Raw genomic sequence first — 18,799 nt, forward strand, 5'->3', positions numbered from 1 at the left:
GGGTCTAAAAATCTAATAGTCCTGTGCTCGCTTCGGCAGCACATATACCAAAAATCTAATAGTCCTGCCAACAGATTGGGTCTAGTTTACATAATCTGAAACTAAAATCAGACAGAGCCCCGAAATCACCCTTGTAATTAGTTCCATGTGCTGTGGGTACAAAATTGAAACTGTAAATATAATTTAAATAAAATTTTTAAATCGTGTTACATATCAATAAAATATTCATGCCGCTTTTTTTAAATGTTTGTTTATTTTTGAGAGAGAGAGAGAGAGAGACAGAGCATGAGCAGGGGAGGGGCAGAGAGAGAGGGAGACCCAGAATCCAAAGTAGGCTCCAGGCTCCGGGCTGTCAGCACAAAGCCCGACGTGGGGCTCAAATTCACGAACTGTGAGATCACGACCTGAGCCGAAGTTGGACACTTACCCGACTGAGCCACCCAGGTGCCCCCATGCCGCTTCTTCTAAATCAAACAGGTCAGCACTGGATCTTTGCCCACGGTCAACACTAACTTAGCAAGAATGCAATTTATAGAGGTAGATGATTTAAACAGGCAAACTGCTATCACTCTATGTTTTCCTCGGCAGAAAAGGCAGGGAAATAAATACAAAACTTTATGCTTACTACTGCCGGGCTCCTGTTATCTCACTGAATCCTTACCTAATCTTGAAGTGAGTTAAGTATTACTCTTTCACAGATGGAGAAATCCGCTCGAAGAGTTCAAGCCACTCTCCCAACAGCGTAGTGCCAAATTCATGCCTACATCCATCCACCCCAGAGCATACACTCTCCCTAATACACCATACTGAAAGGAAAATCAGAAAAAGGGCTACACTATTGTACTTTTCCAATTTCCATAAAAAGCAGATAATCAGTCTACCGAAGTCCCAAATTAGGTTTAAAAACACACACACACACACACACACACAAACAAAACAAAACAAAACTGAGAAACTCAGTCTGGCTCTCTAGTTCTCTGGGACTTTTTGAGCTTTTTATGTTGTAAACATTCTTCATGGTGACTTCATGAAGTCACTCCATAAAGATGAGCGTTTAAATACAAAACGAAATCATGAGAAAACGCATCTTACGTTACTCATCCTTCTATACACTCGGTAACTAACAACACACTGCCTATTACATAATCGCCTTTAGTAAACATTTGATAGGTGAATAAATAATTCATGGAAGAGACAGGAGAGCAGGTGGGAGAAGGAGAGGGACAAGGAGACAGAGGGAGGAGCTCAAAGGTAGGATTCAACTAACGTCAACTAACACCTCTCTTCTAAGACATAACAATATTAACGGTTGCTGCTTCCAATGACCCTTTTATCTTACACAATAATGGTCTAAAATGAAAATCAATATAGAAATCTATTCTGTGGAACAGAGCAGCTAAAATAAGACCCTGACCTCTACAGCAGCTCTCTCTCCCACACCTGTATTTTACCTTAAAGAGACAAGCACCCTTATCCCCAAATGATCAGAAGAAATAATTTAGGATAAATGTTTACGATCATCAACATTTGGAACAGTAAATATTTTAACTTAAGAAAATATACAAAAAAGGATAGGTAGATATAAACTGAAAAATACTATTCACTTCCATGTTAATTACTTAGCCAGCTGTTGACCCATTTCACATAAAAGAAAGTCACACAAAGAAAAATAATAATGATAATAATCCAAGACATCTTTCTGACAATGTAATTGCAAAGACATTGAGTCAGGGTACTAACTTTCCTAACAATCTAGCAACACCAAATATATCTTACTTTCTAAAAAGACTTTTTTCATGACAAGTTTAGGAACAGCTTCCAATTTAGAAAAAAGCCCATGCACTAACAGAAAATTGGGACTCTCTCCCTGTAGTCTTGCTTCCCACAGCGTTTTGTTAAGCGGATTATTTAAATGAAATCCTAATATAATCAGTAATCTTAACACACTCATGAAGACGAAATGTAGGACACTCTAGGGTGAGTTCATTGTCAATGCAGAATTAGGTGCAAGCAGATATTCTCTTGTAGAATTTTATTGTTATACTTTTAAATATGGGAACCAAGCAAAGCAGCCAAAACCTTTAAAAGGAATTTCTCAGTCCATAAAGAAACCCATAAAAAGATCACTGAATTCAATACCACCCATCTACTCCTATAGAAGGCTCTTCTACTTCTACCTCAGTGTTTTGTTCGGTCCGTCATATGGTCACAATACTTACTGAGGGCCTGCTCTTTAGCCCGCATTTATTTTTTCAAAGGACATTATCATATGAGCATAAAGCCCGAGGAGAGACTGGAGACAGATGGTATCACTCTCACCACACACACGAACAAAGCGGAAGCATGGAGACGCGAAGCGAACTTCCCAAAGGCAGAGAGGCCGGCCCGACGGCCCAGCAAACTCGGCCTCCACTGTGCATGCTGGGCACACACACTACCACCAACCTGAGTGCACGCACTCTCTGCAGAAATTGGTGCCAAGCGCGATCTGCCCAAACCGTGAAGAGAGGAGAATCCGGGCCCCTCCAACCATTCGGGTTTTGGGTGCCCACTGCAATGCATCCAGGGTTGCTCCCCGATGTGGGAAGGGAACAAAGGTCGTAAGTTACGGGTATTAACAAGAGGCTTCCATATCTGAGAGTGAAACTATGTTTAATTTACACTTTTTTCTTAATATTTTTCCATAGCATCTTTTTTAACCATAACACCGTATTATTTTTATAAACAGGAAGAAGATCAAATTTTTTCCATTTGCTTATTACATGGCAGGTGCTTAATTTGGAATAGGGAAGTTTAATAAAACAAAGATTCCTGTAACTACAGCAGAACTAGAAGAAGGAAAAACGAGGGAGAAGATCAAAACAAAGACAAATCAAATAGGAGGAGCTTTAAGCTTTCCAAAAAATAAATATATTGAGTTGAAAGGATGTAATTCATATTCGACCAAAATGAACAGAATTTAAAAGAGCAGCCAGCCCTGCCTCACGTCCATCCAAGGAGGCACAGCGCACAATAAAGTAGCACAAGCAGATCTCAAGGAGTCTCGTTCAGAGGCCCTGGGCTTTGGTGGCTGACGCCCCCAGAGTATGAACACACGTTAGGGTGAGTCAGTGACAGGGGCCGAAGGGTCTGTGCTGGCCCCACCAGGCCGGTGCCTAGAAGGGTACTACAGAGCAGCAGAGCAAACGCTCCGTTTTACAGAGCAGGTCTGTCCTTTCGGAGAGCCGGTGGCCACAAACCAGGATCGTATCTTCGAGAGCCAGACTGTGAGAGCCTGCGTGGCTCAGGAGGTCAAGCCACCGACTCTTGATTTCGGCTCAGGTCATGATCTCACTCACACTTGTGAGATCGAGCCCAGCGTGGGGCTCCACACTGGGCATGAAGCCTGCTTAAGATGCTTCCTTTCCCTCTCCCTCTGCCCCTCCCCAGCTTAAGCACACTCTCTCACACAGGAAAAGAAAAAAGAAAAAAGAAAAAAAAAAGAGCCAGACTTACGTACTCCATTTATTCCTTTAACATTCACTTCAGGGTGGGAGCAGGGGGCAATAATCAACCTACAAGAACAAATTACTGACAATTCCAGAAGTCAGTTTCTTTATTTGTTAACATTTATCAACCTCTTTCCAGCTTTGTACTAAAACACTCCTAGGCATCCTTCCAAAATCTCTTCAAGCCTTCTCCTCTCTGAAGCTTCTCCTAAAACCTCCTGTTCTCACCCTCCACCTCCAACAGAAGACTGTTGGAAGATCCTAATTCTAGAATTTTTCATCTTTACTAAAGAAATAAGAATATGGATGATGAAACACTCAAGCAGCAGAAAAGGTACATTCAACTCAGCTACTAAAACACCTCAAAGTAGAGTCTCATTAATACAACCTGCTCTGACTGAAGAATTATTACCGTATCTGGACGTGACCACTCACATAAACAGTTTGCTAGAAAACCTAATGGCACAGCCAATGTGAGGCACCACATTCCCCTGTTTCTTAAGAGTAAATTCTCAAGGGCCACAGAACAGTTCCTACATTAAAAAGAATGTATTCTGGAGGCGCCTGGGTGGCTCAGTCGGTTAAGCGTTCGACTTCGGCTCAGGTCACGATCTCACAGTTCGTGAGTTCGAGCCCCGCGTCGGGCTCTGTGCTGACAGCTCGGAGCCTGAAACCTGCTTCGGATTCTGTGTCTCCCCCACCCTCTGCCCCTCCCCTGCTCGTGCTCTGTCAAAAATAAATAAATGTTAAAAAAAAAATTTTTTTTTTTAAAGAATGTATTTTCAAATAGGGAAACAATTCCTCTCTCATGGGACCTACAGTTCTCCTTTTTGTGGTTTCCCTTTCTTTTAATGCTAAAGATTCCTGAGAAAATGCGCCAAGAAAGAGAAAAAGGAGATGACAGAGTGGTTAGTGACTCTGGAGCCAGACAGCACTCGCTGGAATTCCAATCGTAATGCTTACTAACTGAGGCTTACTTACTTGCTAAGCCTTGGTTTCCTCACATGTAATAAAATAATTGGATAATAATGAAGATTAAATAAGTCAACGCATGCAAATCACCCAATAACTTGTAACATTTATTATCCTCAGCATCAAAGACAGGTTAGCACGACGGTTAAGAGCATGAGTCCTACTGCCTGAGACTGAAGTCCCGCTCTGCCGCTTCCTAGCTTTTCTGGCAAATTCCTTAACCACTTGTGGCCTAACGCCCACTGCATGGAGTTCTTGGGAGATTAAATGAGCAACACACTGAAAGCAATTAGAACAGCCCCTGATACAAAATAAGCTCTCAATAAACATTAGTTATTATTATTATTAACTACAAACACCTAGAAAAGGGTTACTACACATCAGGTTTAAAAATTTTAAAGGTGACCAATGCTATCAGTAAGCAATTTATAGGAGGAATATCAATAACTAATAAAAAGTATTAAACAATGCTCAGCTTCATTGTTAACAAAATACAAACTTTAAATGATTTCACTTTTCACCTCATCTTTGGTAACAATGAAAAGAAAGATCATATTAAATGCCAGTGGAAGAATGGAAAAACAGGCACCCTCAAGATACAGTTGATGGAAATGTAAACTTGCAAATTTATGAAAGGTGATTTGATGTTACCTATCAAGACTGTAAACGTTTATTATTAGATTCAGTAATTCCACCTAGAGAGCTATATATCCAACAGAGGGACCTCCGGGTGACTCATGACTCAGTTGGTTCAACATCTGACTCTTGATTTCAGCTCCGGTCATGATCTCACGTGACCTGGGTTTGTGGGTTCAAGCCCTGCACCAGACTCTGTACTGGCCGTGTGGAGTCTGCTTGGGATTCTCTCTGTCTGCCCCTCGCTGTCTCTCAAAAATAAACGTTTAAAACAAAAAAAATGAACTATATCCAACAGAAGTGGACAGACATGTAAAAGAAACTGGAAGCACCTCAAATGCCCGTCGATAGGACACTGGTTAAAGAAACCACTTTACATCAACACAGAATACAGACATTAAAAGTTACTGGAGAACCATGTGTATGAAAATGAACACATATTCATCACAGATGGTCAAGAATAAAGTCACAGAACAATATTTATAATACGATGCCATTTTATTTTTAAATATAAAACAAAATTACACACCTAATTATGTATTTCTCTCTGTGTGCTTAGAAAAATCTGAAAGATGTTAGTAACTGTGTTTGGCAAATGTAATGTGTATGCTATTTTTAAGTGTATGTAATACATCTGTACTCCTTTTTTATTTTTGGTTTGTTGTTGTTTATTTAAGGAAAACATAAGAGCAAATATTAGTTAAAAGCAGATCGCGAAGCTAATTTGGATTTGCATGTCCACCAGCAATGTGCCTTCTCTGTCTCAGTATCCCCATTTGTAAAATGAGAAGACCAACATACTAACAATAAAAACTATAATCGCCATGTTCCAGGGCAGTAGTAAGCACTAAATGAGCTAACAAATGGAAAGTCTTAGAATGATGCATGGCCCAGAGTAAGCAGTCTCTGAACAGCCCATTATTATTACTCTCCAGTGGCATCCTTAAAAGACGCTAGGCCTGGCCAAGCTATCCCTCAGAAGCCCAACAAATCCTAAGGTGACCAACAAAATAATCAACACACAACTACGACAGCAAATGCACTGGGTCTGGGCAAGCAATTAACAATACGTTATTTCAGTGTTAAGTTGCCTGGCCGCCAGAAGACCTAGCTTTCAGAGTCTGGCTCAGCTCCCCATCTCGTTCTCAACTCCCTCATCTGTTCAAGGGAGTTTTATATACATATATATATAATTATATCCAGAATCTGAACTACAACTCTATACTAAAATAAGGGCCCTTTAAGAGAAAAAAACTTCCTCAACGGTCTCTTGGAACACACTGCAACCAAAGAGGATTTCGTCCACATGAACATCATACAATTACATTTCCCACGAGCTTTTTATAACTCATATATTGTATCCATTTAAATGGCTTCTCCCCAACCCCATCCTATTATATGGCTTTGCCTCAATCCCACAATATATATACATTAGTGAGGTTTGCCTCTATGTTCACCAACACCCATAGTTTGATAACTACACGGAGAACAATCAGTTTTTTCCCACCTGCTAAAAGCCCTCAAATATATACTCCACAGGGAAAATGCCTCACACGTACACACACACACACACACACACACACACACACCATAAAAAAAAACCCCACAAAACACTTACACGGAATGCTGCGAGAATGATTCTTGTCACCTTCTCTTTGACAGATTCTTGAAGGATATCAGACAGGACAGGAATGATATTATAGCGCCGCAGGTGTTCACACATTTGGGGACTGAATGCCAGGAGCCATATTGAAAAAATCATTTGATACTGGAGTTGAAAGCCACACTTGTTACTCAAAACTCCCATTATGCTGAAAAGGAACACATATTAAGAAAACATTTACTGCAACAGTGCAACAAGAGAGAAGAAATAATCGCCTATTCTCTTTTTTGCACTAATGGAACAAGTCCTTCTGAATTATGGCCTCGTTTTCTTTTCTGCCAGAAATAACAAGCAAGTTAGGCGCCTACTTATAGACGGACACTTCCAGCACAGCCTCACTTCAGTCTTCCCTAAGGTCACGAGATTTCCGGAGCACCTCAGTGGTTCAGTCAGTTGAGTGTCCAACTCTTGATTTCGGCTCAGGTAACAACCCCCGGGTTGCAGGATCATGCCCCACATCAGGCTCGGGATTGGATCCTGCTTGGGATTTTCTCTCTCTCTCTCTCTCTCTCTCTCTCTCTCTCTGTTCCTCTCCCCTGCTTGCACACACTCACTCTCTCGAAAATTAAAAAAAAAAAAAATTTTTTCTGAAGATTTCAGCATTCAGCAGCACTCGCTGCTGGAAAGCAATAAGAAATGAAACATAAATTTGCAATAATACAGCAGAGGAAACGGTAAAACCGACGGACAGACATTAAAGAAGTTAAAATCAAAAGGACTTGGTAACACAAATAGCTGTACATCTTGGTGAAGTCATAAGGTATACCAAGATTTTGAGTCTGGATAACCAAGAGGTTCATTTTTAGCTTTAAAAATATTTAAGAGACTCATACAGAGAAAACAGGATGATTTTGGGGAAAAAAACGGTCATGAGCCTGAATAGGACACAGCCAATTGGGGGTAAAACTTCAGAAGCTTCTTTTTTTTTTTCTTAAGTTTATTTATTTTGAGAGTGAGGTGTGAATAGGGGAGGGGTGAAAAGAAAGGGAGAGAACGAGAATCCCAAGCAGGCTCCACACTGTCACCACAGAGCCCGATGAGGGGCTCAAATTCACAAACCGTGAGATCATGACCTGAGCCGAAATCAAGAGTCTGATAAGCTTAACCAACTGAGCCATCCAGGTGCCCCAAACCTCAGAAGCTTCTAATTCAACCTCCCATTTTACTGATAAGGAAATTGGGAAAGCTATATGGAAATGAAAGAGATTACATCGAGGAAAACAACTAAGGAAATTTCCACAGGAAATGCCTACATTTAAACAAGAAAAAAGAGAAACTACCAGATTAGATCATTAAAAAATGACCAGAGGGGGTTAAGGGGAACTCCTTAAGGGGTGAAGAGGAAAACCTACCGAACGTACAGCACAAAGACTGAACCGTAATGTAAACAGGGACCTTAGTTAATAAGAGTATATTAATATCGGCTCGTCAACTGAAGGAAACGTACCATACTAATGTAAGACGTTCTTAACGGTGAAAACTATGGGGCAGGTAGATAAGAAAATTCTGCACTTTCAATTTTTCTGTAAACATAAAAGTGCTCCAAAAAGTCGATTAAAATAAATAAATAAATGTTTAAAATCTGACTTTACAATCTACAACTGCTAGCTTAGTGGAAGGCTTGTATTTGTGCCATTTTCCCATCTTTATGATTCCTATACAGTTAGAAATTCGCTGAACTGCCCTTCATTTTCTCATGCGTGATTTATCCCTCACATCTTTTCTACTTTGAGTTGTTATTTAAGACTTGCTTTTGTTTAATACTGATGTCAGTGGTATACATCACATAAAATATCTTACGTAAAATAAGTCATTTTATCCCATCAGTACCCCAGTACCCGGCTTCCTTTGGCCCTCTGATTATTCCACTGATGAAAGGAAGCCTTCCACACTTTGCTCCGTGATGCTGTGGCTGGAACCTGAAGCCACAGTTCTGCTTTGCCAGCTGGGTCTGCCAGCAAGAGCCGCTAGGGGCTGACCGCCAGGACAGAGGAAGAAGAGGCTTTGTCCTGTTGGCTCCCCGCTCCCGGGGGGGTAACACTCCAGCTACATTTCTTCACCAGGGCAGCGGCAGCCGTTTTTTTTTCCGTGGCACCGGCTGAATTCCTTTTGCAACAGCGCTGGCCGCACAGCCTCACTGCACACCCTCAGCGATACCAACACCAGCCATTTAGGTCCCTGACCTATGAGGCCCTTCCTCTGCGCTCAGGGACATAAGCCCTGGTTTAAACTTCAATTTACACAGACTCGTTGAAGCGTATGAATTTTAGTAATTCCCATCTCTTATCTGTTCCCCAACTTTAGGGGTTGTGTCTGTACCTTCCACTCTCTCTGACACTTGAGAGTTCTTTTATTTGTTTTCAGAAACCTAGTTAACAAGTTTGTAATTAACAAGTTCTTGATATTAAATTATCTCTAAAAAAAAAAAAAAATTGTAAGTGACCAGAGGGCTTAAAAACAGCTCGCATTGTCGCTGAAATAAAGACAGAAAGCTTTCAAAGGAAGGAGCAATCAACAATGATGAACGCTGCAGAGAAATTTCAGAGTTCAATATGTGTCTACACTGTATATGATTGTGTTGAAAAAGTAAGTCTTCTGGGGCGCCTGGGTGGCTCAGTCGGTTAAGCAGCCGACTTCGGCTCAGGTCACGATCTCGCACTCTGTGACTTCGAGCCCCGCGTCGGGCTCTGTGCTGACAGCTCAGAGGCTGGAGCCTGTTTCAGATTCTGTGTCTCCCTTTCTCTCTGACCCTCCCCCGTTCATGCTCTGTCTCTCCCTGTCTCAAAAATAAATAAACGTTAAAAAAAAAAAAAAAAAAAAGTAAGTCTTCTACATCCAAATAGTAACCACCAAAAGAACTCCAATGAAGCAAAATAAAGTTCCTATTTACCAGAGTAAGGAAGGGTTTCCCTTAGGGGCAGGGAACCCTAACTCCAAAGACAATGGAGGTCCAAGAGCATGCTAAGGGGACTCCAAGGACACAAAGGACCAAGATAAACCTGAATACAGTAATTTCACAAACATCTGTTGAAAATCTACGTGGCAGGTACAGTGCAAGGCATGGGAGACATAATGGGGGGCAAAAACAGACCCTACCCATGCTTTCAAGGAGCTCAGAGTCCAGTGGGGAGGCAGGATTCCCAGAGTGGATTCAAGGGAAGGATTCTCCCTTGAGCAGAGACCTGAAGAATGGATAAGTACAAATCCCCATCTCTCAACTACCCCTCTCAAACCGAGGAGCTTAATATTATTTTTAAAGTCACTGAAAAGGTTACTCAATGATGCTATAGGATCCTAAACACTACCTTGGTTTGCTATTTAGTGTTTTCCAACTAGATTATAATTTTTTTGTAAGGAAAGAGACCACATACGTTTCTTTGCATTCCCTATAATATACAGCGCACCATTACGCAGAGAGTCCAAAAAATACAAATTACTGTCAAATCCAAAATAGAAGGCTAAGGTCCATGAGGCCAAAATTACTATTTAGTATTCTGTGTTTTTAATTAAGGCTTAAAAACAAATCAAGCCAATGCAGGGCTAGGGAGACGGAACAGCGGATTTACTGGCTGACTTGTGCACTTTTAGCTGGCTGATGCTCTTTACACCCACGAGCACCTCACACCTTATCACACAGCATCACCTAATAATGTTCTGATGTTTAAAAAAAAAAAATCTTAGGGGTGCCTGGGTGGCTCAGTCAGCTGAGCGTCTGACTTCAGCTCATGATCTCAGCTCATGATCAAGGCTCATGATCAGCTCATGATCAAGGTTTGTGGGTTTGAGCCCCGCGTTGGGCTCTGTGCTGGGAGGCTGGAACCTGCTTCAGATTCTGTGTCTCCCTCTCTCTCTGCCCCTCCCCCGCTCATGCTCTGTCTCTGTCTCTCAAAAATAAATGTTAAAAAAAATTTTTTAAATTAAAAAAATTTTTTTTAAATCCTAAAAAAGTAAAAAAAATAAAAATTACCTTCTTTTATGTCATACTTTCTTATATACTACTTTACACTTACAAAATACTTCAACTCCAGTTGAATCTGTGGAGGCAATTGTCCTAGAAAAGCCCTCTTTTAGCTCCAGTATTTAATAAATCAATAGTAACCTTCAGACTTTCTAGTGAAGTCAATATGCAAGATAATGCAAAGTATATTTTTGGTCTTACATAGGAATATAAATAGCCAGAAATAGTGTTGTATCATTCACATAATAGGCTTTTTAACAAAAAAATAAAAAAAATTATATAGATAAAAATGTTCTGGAGTTCTGTTTTGTTTCAAGTTTTTATTTAAATTCAGTCAGTTAACATATAGAGTAATATTGGTTTCAGAAGTAAAATGTAATGATTCATCAATTATAGGTAACACACAGCGCCCAGCACAAGTGCCCTCCTGAACACCCACCACCCATTAGCCCAACCCCCACCTACCTCCCCTCCAGCAACCCTCTGTTTGTCCCCTATAATTAAGAGTCTCTTATGGTTGGTCTTCCAGAAAGGCTATACTTGAGGTTTTCTCCTCACATGACTCCTAATTGTGATTTGAGGAATTCCAAAAACAAGAAAAGAAACAAAGAAACCTTTCAATTCTAAACAAAAGAAATGGACAAGTAGAAAGTACATGGTTTGTTTCTTTAAAGGTGAAAAGATTAAGTGACTTTTTTAGATTGCTACACTATCAGCAAGTTAACATGTTATACCTTGATTAACGCCCGCTCTCAACCTAAAGGTCTCTATTATTTTTGATTACTTTAAATCTAATTAGCAGTCATTAGTATGTCAAACTGGACATGCTGAACACAGTATTCTACACTGTATGTGTCCCTGTGCTTGTTGCTAACGGAAACAGTTAATAACACTGCTTACTGTCCTCCGAAATACTGCAGTAATTAGAACAGCCACATTTGGTTAACTTCGGTATTTGGGTTTATTTTCTGAGCAATTCTAACTATGTGTAGAAGTTGCTGTTTCACGACTTTTATTCTGTTTTCCAGATCTTCCAGGGAACAAAAAAAATCTATTTTGTATGTAACAGAATGAAATTCAATTTATTCTTCAATCACTATACAGGTCTGTTGGATCCATTCATAAACCTAAGATGCGCTTACGGGATCTCAGTGCTTTTATGTTGCCCATAATTTGAACAATTACAGTATTTTATTATCCTAAATATTATTGCATCATTATACATTCATTATTCCCAACTATGCTTAAAAATAAATTAAAGACTAAAATATAAGAAAATCGGAGAGGGGCGCCTGGGTGGCTCAGTCGGTTGAGCGTCCGACTTCAGCTTGGGTCATGATCTCACAGTCTGTGAGTTCGAGCCCCGCGTCGGGCTCTGTGCTGACAGCTCAGAGCCTGGAGCCTGTTTCGGATTCTGTGTCTCCCTCTCTCTCTGACCCTCCCCCGCTGGAGCCTGTTTCAGATTCTGTGTCTCCCTCTCTCTCTGACCCTCCCCCGTTCATGCTCTGTCTCTCTCTGTCTCAAAAATAAATAAACGTTAAAAAAATTAAAAAAAAAAAAAAAAAGAAAATCGGAGAATGATGCAATCACCTAGGAAGATGATATAATAATAACGAAATTATCCTTTCTACTGCATTGCCCCGAATATTGCATCCTTCTTCCAACTTTATATGTCATCCCTGCACAGGGGACAAGCTGATCTCTGTGTCGCTCCTATGTTAGTATGTGTGCTGCTGAGGCGAGCACTGCATCGTTCGTAACGAAGGTAAAAAGGCTGGAAATACCGTCTCCGTAGTCTACCTTTAGGTTTCTGCGCAATAAAAAAAGCAACATCGTAGTCCTGAAACTGCTATTCTTAGGAAAGTCCGCGTCCACAGTCAGCCTTCGGCTGGCTTCCAGGAACTTTAGTGGTAAACAACTTCCTACACTGATACAAAACTCTCCCTAAATGACAGAGATGGCTCACTGCACCTAAACAATATATTCTGGAGTCTGGAATTTTGCTGCGTGGTAGGCAGAGGGTGTCTGATAAACCTCCAATAAAAGCCATGGGTGCTTGGGGTGCCTGGGTGGCTCAGTCCGGTAAGTGTCCAACTTCGGCTCAGGTCATGATCTCGTGGTTTGTGGGCTGGAGCCCCGCGTCTATGTGCTGACAGCTCAGAGCCTGGAGCCTGCTTCGGATTCTGTGTCTCCCTCTCTCTCTGACCCCCTCCTCCCCCCCACAGCTCATGCTCTGTTGTGTGCACGCTCTCTCTCTCTCTCTCTCTCTCTCGCTCTCGCTCTCTCTCATAAACATTAAAAAAAATTTGAAAACCACAGGTGCTTAGTCTCTACAGGGGTTCCTGGGCAGAAACGTCACACAAATGTTGCTACATTTTCACCACTGGGGAAAAAGTAGGCCGTGCGACCCCCCACTACTGCGGGGAGAGAACATACGGAAGCCTAACATGGATTCCTCCAGACGCGGCCTGATCCACTGTGTCTCTAAAAATAAATCCCAGCCGTGAGAATGACTACATGCTGGGTCCCTTGAGTCCTTTCGCTGAGTCTCCTGACACTGTGTGAACACTGCAAATTCAAAGAATTCAGAACTTTTTATTTTCCATCCATAATGGCAGTTACCTGAGGAAGGCGTCTCGTAATTATTAGATGAATCAGAAGTTGAAAGCGGAGACAGACGGCATTCTATTAACAACGATGATAAAATTGGTCACATACGTGAAACCTCAAACTGTGAGTTTTCAGCTGACTGTATCATAAATGCATTTTCTCAAACTCAAGAGGCAATAAGTGAAAATATATTTCTAAGGACAAAGAAAGGAAATAGGGTATTCTCACCTATTTAGCTGTTCAACGTGAAAGGCTCCAACGATATTTTGCAACAAGAGCCTGCACCATTCCATTTTGCTAAAAGGATATGTGATGGTTTTCTTTCATCTTTTATGACGTTGGTGCACCAAAATCCACTTACTACAAAAAGACTTACCATGAAAAAATTCTTACAGAATTTCAAATGGTTGTTTTTCACTATTGCTTTATTCATAAGTCTACCAATTATCCATAAAATGACCAAATATATATATTTTTGAAAATTGTCCACATGGCAAATTGTGATGACTGTTTTTCCTGACATACTGAAGGCTAAATAAGTATAAAAAGATTGAAATTTTACATGTTAATATAAGATTACTAATTTGTTAGGGCACCAGGTGGCTCAGGCAGTTAAGTGTCCCCCTCTTGATTTCCACTCAGGTCATGATCCCACAGTTCGTGAGACTGAGTCCCGCATCGAGCTCCATGCGGAGAATGGAGCCTGCTTGGGATTCTCTCTCTCTCTCTCTCTCTCTCTCTCTCTCTCTCTCTCTCAAGAATAAATAAACGTTAAAGAAAAAAAAAAAAAAGCATGAGATCTCCCATAATGAATAAATAAATGGACTTTCTGGTAGTAAAAGAGCATTGTTTGTTTTGGTGTTGGGGGGAGTTCTCATATAAGTACATTTGCTAACCTGAGAGGGCAGCCCCTCCAGGTTTCTGAGCCTGCAAATTAGGACCCCACAGAGAATGGGCTAATTACACAGCATTACAAAGAATGGGTCACATTCATTTTTCTGGATAAGACCTTTTCTTGCTGATTTTTGCCTGCATTTACCACAAGATATTTTATAATTGTTTTTTGTTTTTTTTTTTTTTTTCCTATTCTGAGTACCTAGAATTTGTTCTGTCAAGCATCAGGCTTTTAAGAGTCCTTAACCTCTTACAAATAGCACAGACCAAGTGAGGGAGAGGGGAAACATTTCATTTAGGAGTTACGGACTTCCATGAAGGTTAGCATAATCCACTGCTAAACAGCCTTAAAAAAAAAAACAAAAAAAAACTCCCTTTAGATGATTCAGTGCATTAATTTCTTTGCAAATGTCAAGGAGGGAAGCTTTTAAATGTTACTCGTTAAAAGCGAAAGGGCACTCACCAGCTCACCCCATCCGCTTCTACCCAGGCAAAGCGGTACTCATTGACCCGAAGCATCAGCTGCAGACACCCGGCGACACACTGCACGTACTGAGAACTCTACACAAGCAGAAGGACAAGGTTTCAGGTTGACAAGCACTTAAAGGCGTGGATCGTGCATACACGGAAAGTCCGGATTTTTTTTTTTTTTAGCTAGAGGTTCTTATCATCAGAACATCCAAATGTCCCTAACATATCTTCAAAAACCAACCTTCGTTTTTGCTTTTCTCTCTACCTCCTAGAGATGAGGCTGTTTTTCTCTGCCAGGTTAAACCTACATAGCTCAAGATTACTCAGCACACAGGGAAATCAAGGAAAGAAGTAACCCTTTCCTTGTTATGGTTTGGTAAGTGTTATCTCGCGATGTCTCACTCAGCCCTGAACGGGGCACCGTAGAGACGATACTGCTCTTCATAACCGTAGAAATGTCGAATAAGGTTAAAAAGATAAAACTCTACGCTTGGAGATGGGCCTGTACTTAAACGGACGTAAGTCACTGAACCTTCCCAATACTCGATACCTTTGTCCTTAATGAGGATGACACCCCACACATCCCGAAGGAGTGTTGTTAGGACTAAGTTAAGTAATGCCTTTAGCATAGAGCCAGGCATTGCACAGAAATGCAATAAATGGGGACTTCAAAAAAACAACCACCATACAGCACATAAGAAGTCGAAACGTTTGAAAAAGGTGCTCTATCATTTCTAACAGCTATCAGTTCCACAGCACTGTTCTAGAAAAACTGAGGTTAAATCTGGAACTTGAAATAGACAGGAATAATACCCCCAGGAACAATGCAGGCACCTCCATTTTAGTAAAGCTAATAGCAACACCCGGCCTGGGTTCTTGTCCAAATTTTTACCATGAACCTCCCGCCCCCCATCTAGAAGAACAGAGAGAGCAGAGGAAACTGCAGACTCTAGCCTTAAAGAACATGCTAATAAAAAAGAAAATGGAGAGAATCACGGATGTTATAGAAATTCACAAAACCTAATATACACGCTGCTACTAGGCTCTGTGTTTTCAAACAAAGTCCATTAAAACCTAACACTTCAAAGAAATTCCAGGCATTCGATCACAAAAACACAACGATATAAGTACATTTGGCGGAAGTACCAAAGGATATCAAGAAAATGTTATCTTGGATTTTAAAAGTAGTGAACAGTTTCCCAAAAGCACGATATATCCATTAATACAATTTGCCTGAAAACTCAAAACATTAACAGAAATGACCAAAAAAAAAAAAAAAATGTGAATTTTCAGTTCTAAAATAATCTTCCATAATGGGAAAAAAATGTTATTTTTCCAATTTAGTCAGCAGGTAGTAATCCTTTTTGAAAGATGAATTCCATTTTTCTTGTTTAGAGGGATAGCCTAAGCAAGGTTTCCACATATAGTGAATAAAAATGCAACCTAGGGCACTCTCTCCTCTTCCATTTATCATCAACTTCCTCTCAGCACAAAATTTTTTTTTAATGTTTTTTTTGGTTTTTGGCTTTTGTTTTTTTTTGAGAGAGAGAGAGAGAGAGAGACAGACAGACAGAGACAGAGCATGAGTAGGGGAGGGTCAGAGAGAGGGAGACACAGAATCTGAAGCAGGCTCCGGGCTCTGAGCTGTCAGCACAGAGCCCGATGCGGGGCTCGAACTCACGGACCGTGACATCATGACCTGAGCCGAAGCGGGATGCTTAATCAGCTGAGTCACCCAGGCGCCCCTCAACACAAAAATTTCTTGGTTCACTGTAAGCCTATTTTCCTGTCCATTTACTATGCTACATTGAAATACATGATACATTTCAAATATGGATTCTTCATTGTCATACAGCTTCCGGATTCACATTATAAATGCGCATATTAAAGATCCTGGCTCTAAAACTGTACTCACGCCTATTACACATAATGAGGGAGTCCAAATGCCAGTCCCGAAATCACTTTCAAAGTATACAGTCAAGGCAACATTGGCAGATGATTGAATTATTGCCTTCAATTAAACAAAGTAAATTATATCACTTCCTTATCTGTCACTTACACTGTCCTATTACTCTCATGTATAAAAATTACTCAACCATTTTTTTTCTAAATAAGGCTTCGATCAAGCCAACAAATCACCATCTCTAGTCCCAGACAAAGGTAATTCAATACTGCTAAAGAAAATCATACAATCCTGCAAAGCCGTCGTGCAATTCTAGACTGTTCTCTCTGCCACTCACACACTCACCGCTATCCTGTCCCACTCTCTTCCCTCACTCTCAGCAGTATGAGAAAATATATGGACCATTACTTAGAGATTCACCAGCTGCCAACATCTCACCCCAAAAACAGAACTATACTTACAGCCATTCTTGCCCCTCTCTCGCCTAGGAGACGGGAAAACTTCCTGTCCATGACCCTCAGCCCCAGCCAACATGTACATCCCATTCCTCCCACGTGATGTGTCGTCCATCAGACCCCTCTCCTACACCTTCGGTCTCTCGGATTGGTTTCCTCTCCTCAGCCTCTAAATATACTCAATCCTTTCCCACCTTAAAGTCTCTAAACTTTGTACCAACCTCTGCATCTATCTCCCAATACAGAAACGTTTCTTAAAAGAATCGTCACCAAATTTTTACTTTTGTATCTTATCACCCACTAATAATGACAATAATAATGCTCGGATCACCAGTGACCTTAAGAGTTTCTACAGTTACTTTCACCTGAGAACCAGACCTCTACCTCTGACTACTGACTGCACAGCTCTCTCCCCATTCTCTTCTCCGTCTGCATTGGCTCACCTGCTGCCAAGTCTCAGACCAACTGTTAACTCCTCCGCCATGAACGGAAGGCGGTAACACACAGCGTGAGCGTTAGGAACAAAGGCTCTCGCGCCAGCCCATCACACTCAGCCACTTACAAGCCACGTGACCTTGAATGAGCTTCCTACCTATAAAATGGTGGTAATAGGACAAATCCCATGGAATGTGGGTATAATTTCATTAGTTCATGTACGAAAGAGTTTTCGGTGGTATCTGTCATTCAATATTCAATACGTGTCTGCTTCTGCATCTACTACTGTATTCTCATTTCTCCAGATGGAATTAATTGCTTCCTTGTGCCACACATAAAACTCTATTCTTGCCCTTTGTGTGAGTATGGGGTGGGGGGGGGCGCACATGCACGCCATCTGGCTTTAAGAGGAAAAAAGCAGAACGTGAAGTTTAAAAAAATTTTTTTTTCTTCAATGTTTATTTATTTTTGAGAGACAGAGAGACAGAACGCAAGCTGGGGAGGGGCCGAGAGAGGGAGACACAGCATCCAAAGCAGGCTCCAGGCTCTGAGCTGTCAGCACAGAGCCTGACGCGGGGTCGAACCCATGAACTATGAGATCATGACCTGAGCCGAAGTCGGACGCTTAACCGACCAAGCCACCCAGGCACCCAAGAACCTGAAGTTTTAACATATATTTTGTCCAAGTGAAGTGATTTTTAGTTTTCTGCCTACCAAGATACTGTTTCTTTAAAAAAGGACAAAATATAGAAGCCCCCAAATTCCATACTGTCATTTCCCTTAAGCTGATTTCTGTGATAATTATAGAAATGTACTACTGTCCTCCATACGGTTCAATGTGAACACAATCTTGACCTTCCTGCTGTATATATTTTTCTTTCTGCTAGCATTTCCTATTCTATCAGGACTTTAAAAAGTATTCTCAGGGCACCTGAGCGGCTCAGTAATTAAACATCTGACTCCTGATTCCAGCTCAGATCACGATCGATCTCATGGTTCGTGGGATCAAGTCCCACATCAGGCTCCATGCTAACAGCGCAGAGCCTGCTTGGGATTCATTCTCTCCTCCCCCTCCCCTCTCTCTGCTCCTCCCTGCCTCTCAAAATAAATAAGTAAACTTAAAAATAAATAAATAAAAAGTATTCTTGAAAAAGCTGCAGTTGCTAATTAGAAAACCCTGAAATGTCAAAAGATTTCAAACAAAGACAAACTGAACAAGAAGCGAAAGGCAGAGAAACAGTCTATCTCGCAGAACGATATCACAAACCACCATCACAGACACTGATGAAGCAGTGTTTGAGGTAATCAAAGATT

General features: G+C 41.0%; 1 protein-coding gene and 1 non-coding gene across 4 annotated transcripts in view; both read right to left on the minus strand.

Moving 5' to 3' along the window:
* The window catches only part of ATP6V1H (ATPase H+ transporting V1 subunit H), a 110,773-nt gene that overhangs the window by 59,408 nt on the left and 32,566 nt on the right, over positions 1-18,799 (minus strand). For all 3 annotated transcript variants that reach the window (XM_019435248.2, XM_019435247.2, XM_019435246.2), the window contains 2 exons: positions 14,685-14,782; positions 6,715-6,907 (listed from right to left, as the gene is read on the minus strand). In XM_019435248.2, coding sequence (XP_019290793.1) covers positions 6,715-6,907; positions 14,685-14,782 — 291 coding nt within the window. The remainder of the gene's footprint in view (positions 1-6,714; positions 6,908-14,684; positions 14,783-18,799) is intronic.
* Positions 12,360-12,463, minus strand: LOC128775415 (U6 spliceosomal RNA). Its single transcript, XR_008420135.1, has one exon. It is a non-coding gene; the product is annotated as a U6 spliceosomal RNA (small nuclear RNA).

Source organism: Panthera pardus, unplaced genomic scaffold (genome assembly GCF_024362965.1).
Source record: "Panthera pardus isolate Hobbes unplaced genomic scaffold, ASM2436296v1 HiC_scaffold_7, whole genome shotgun sequence".
Lineage (NCBI taxonomy): Eukaryota > Metazoa > Chordata > Mammalia > Carnivora > Felidae > Panthera > Panthera pardus.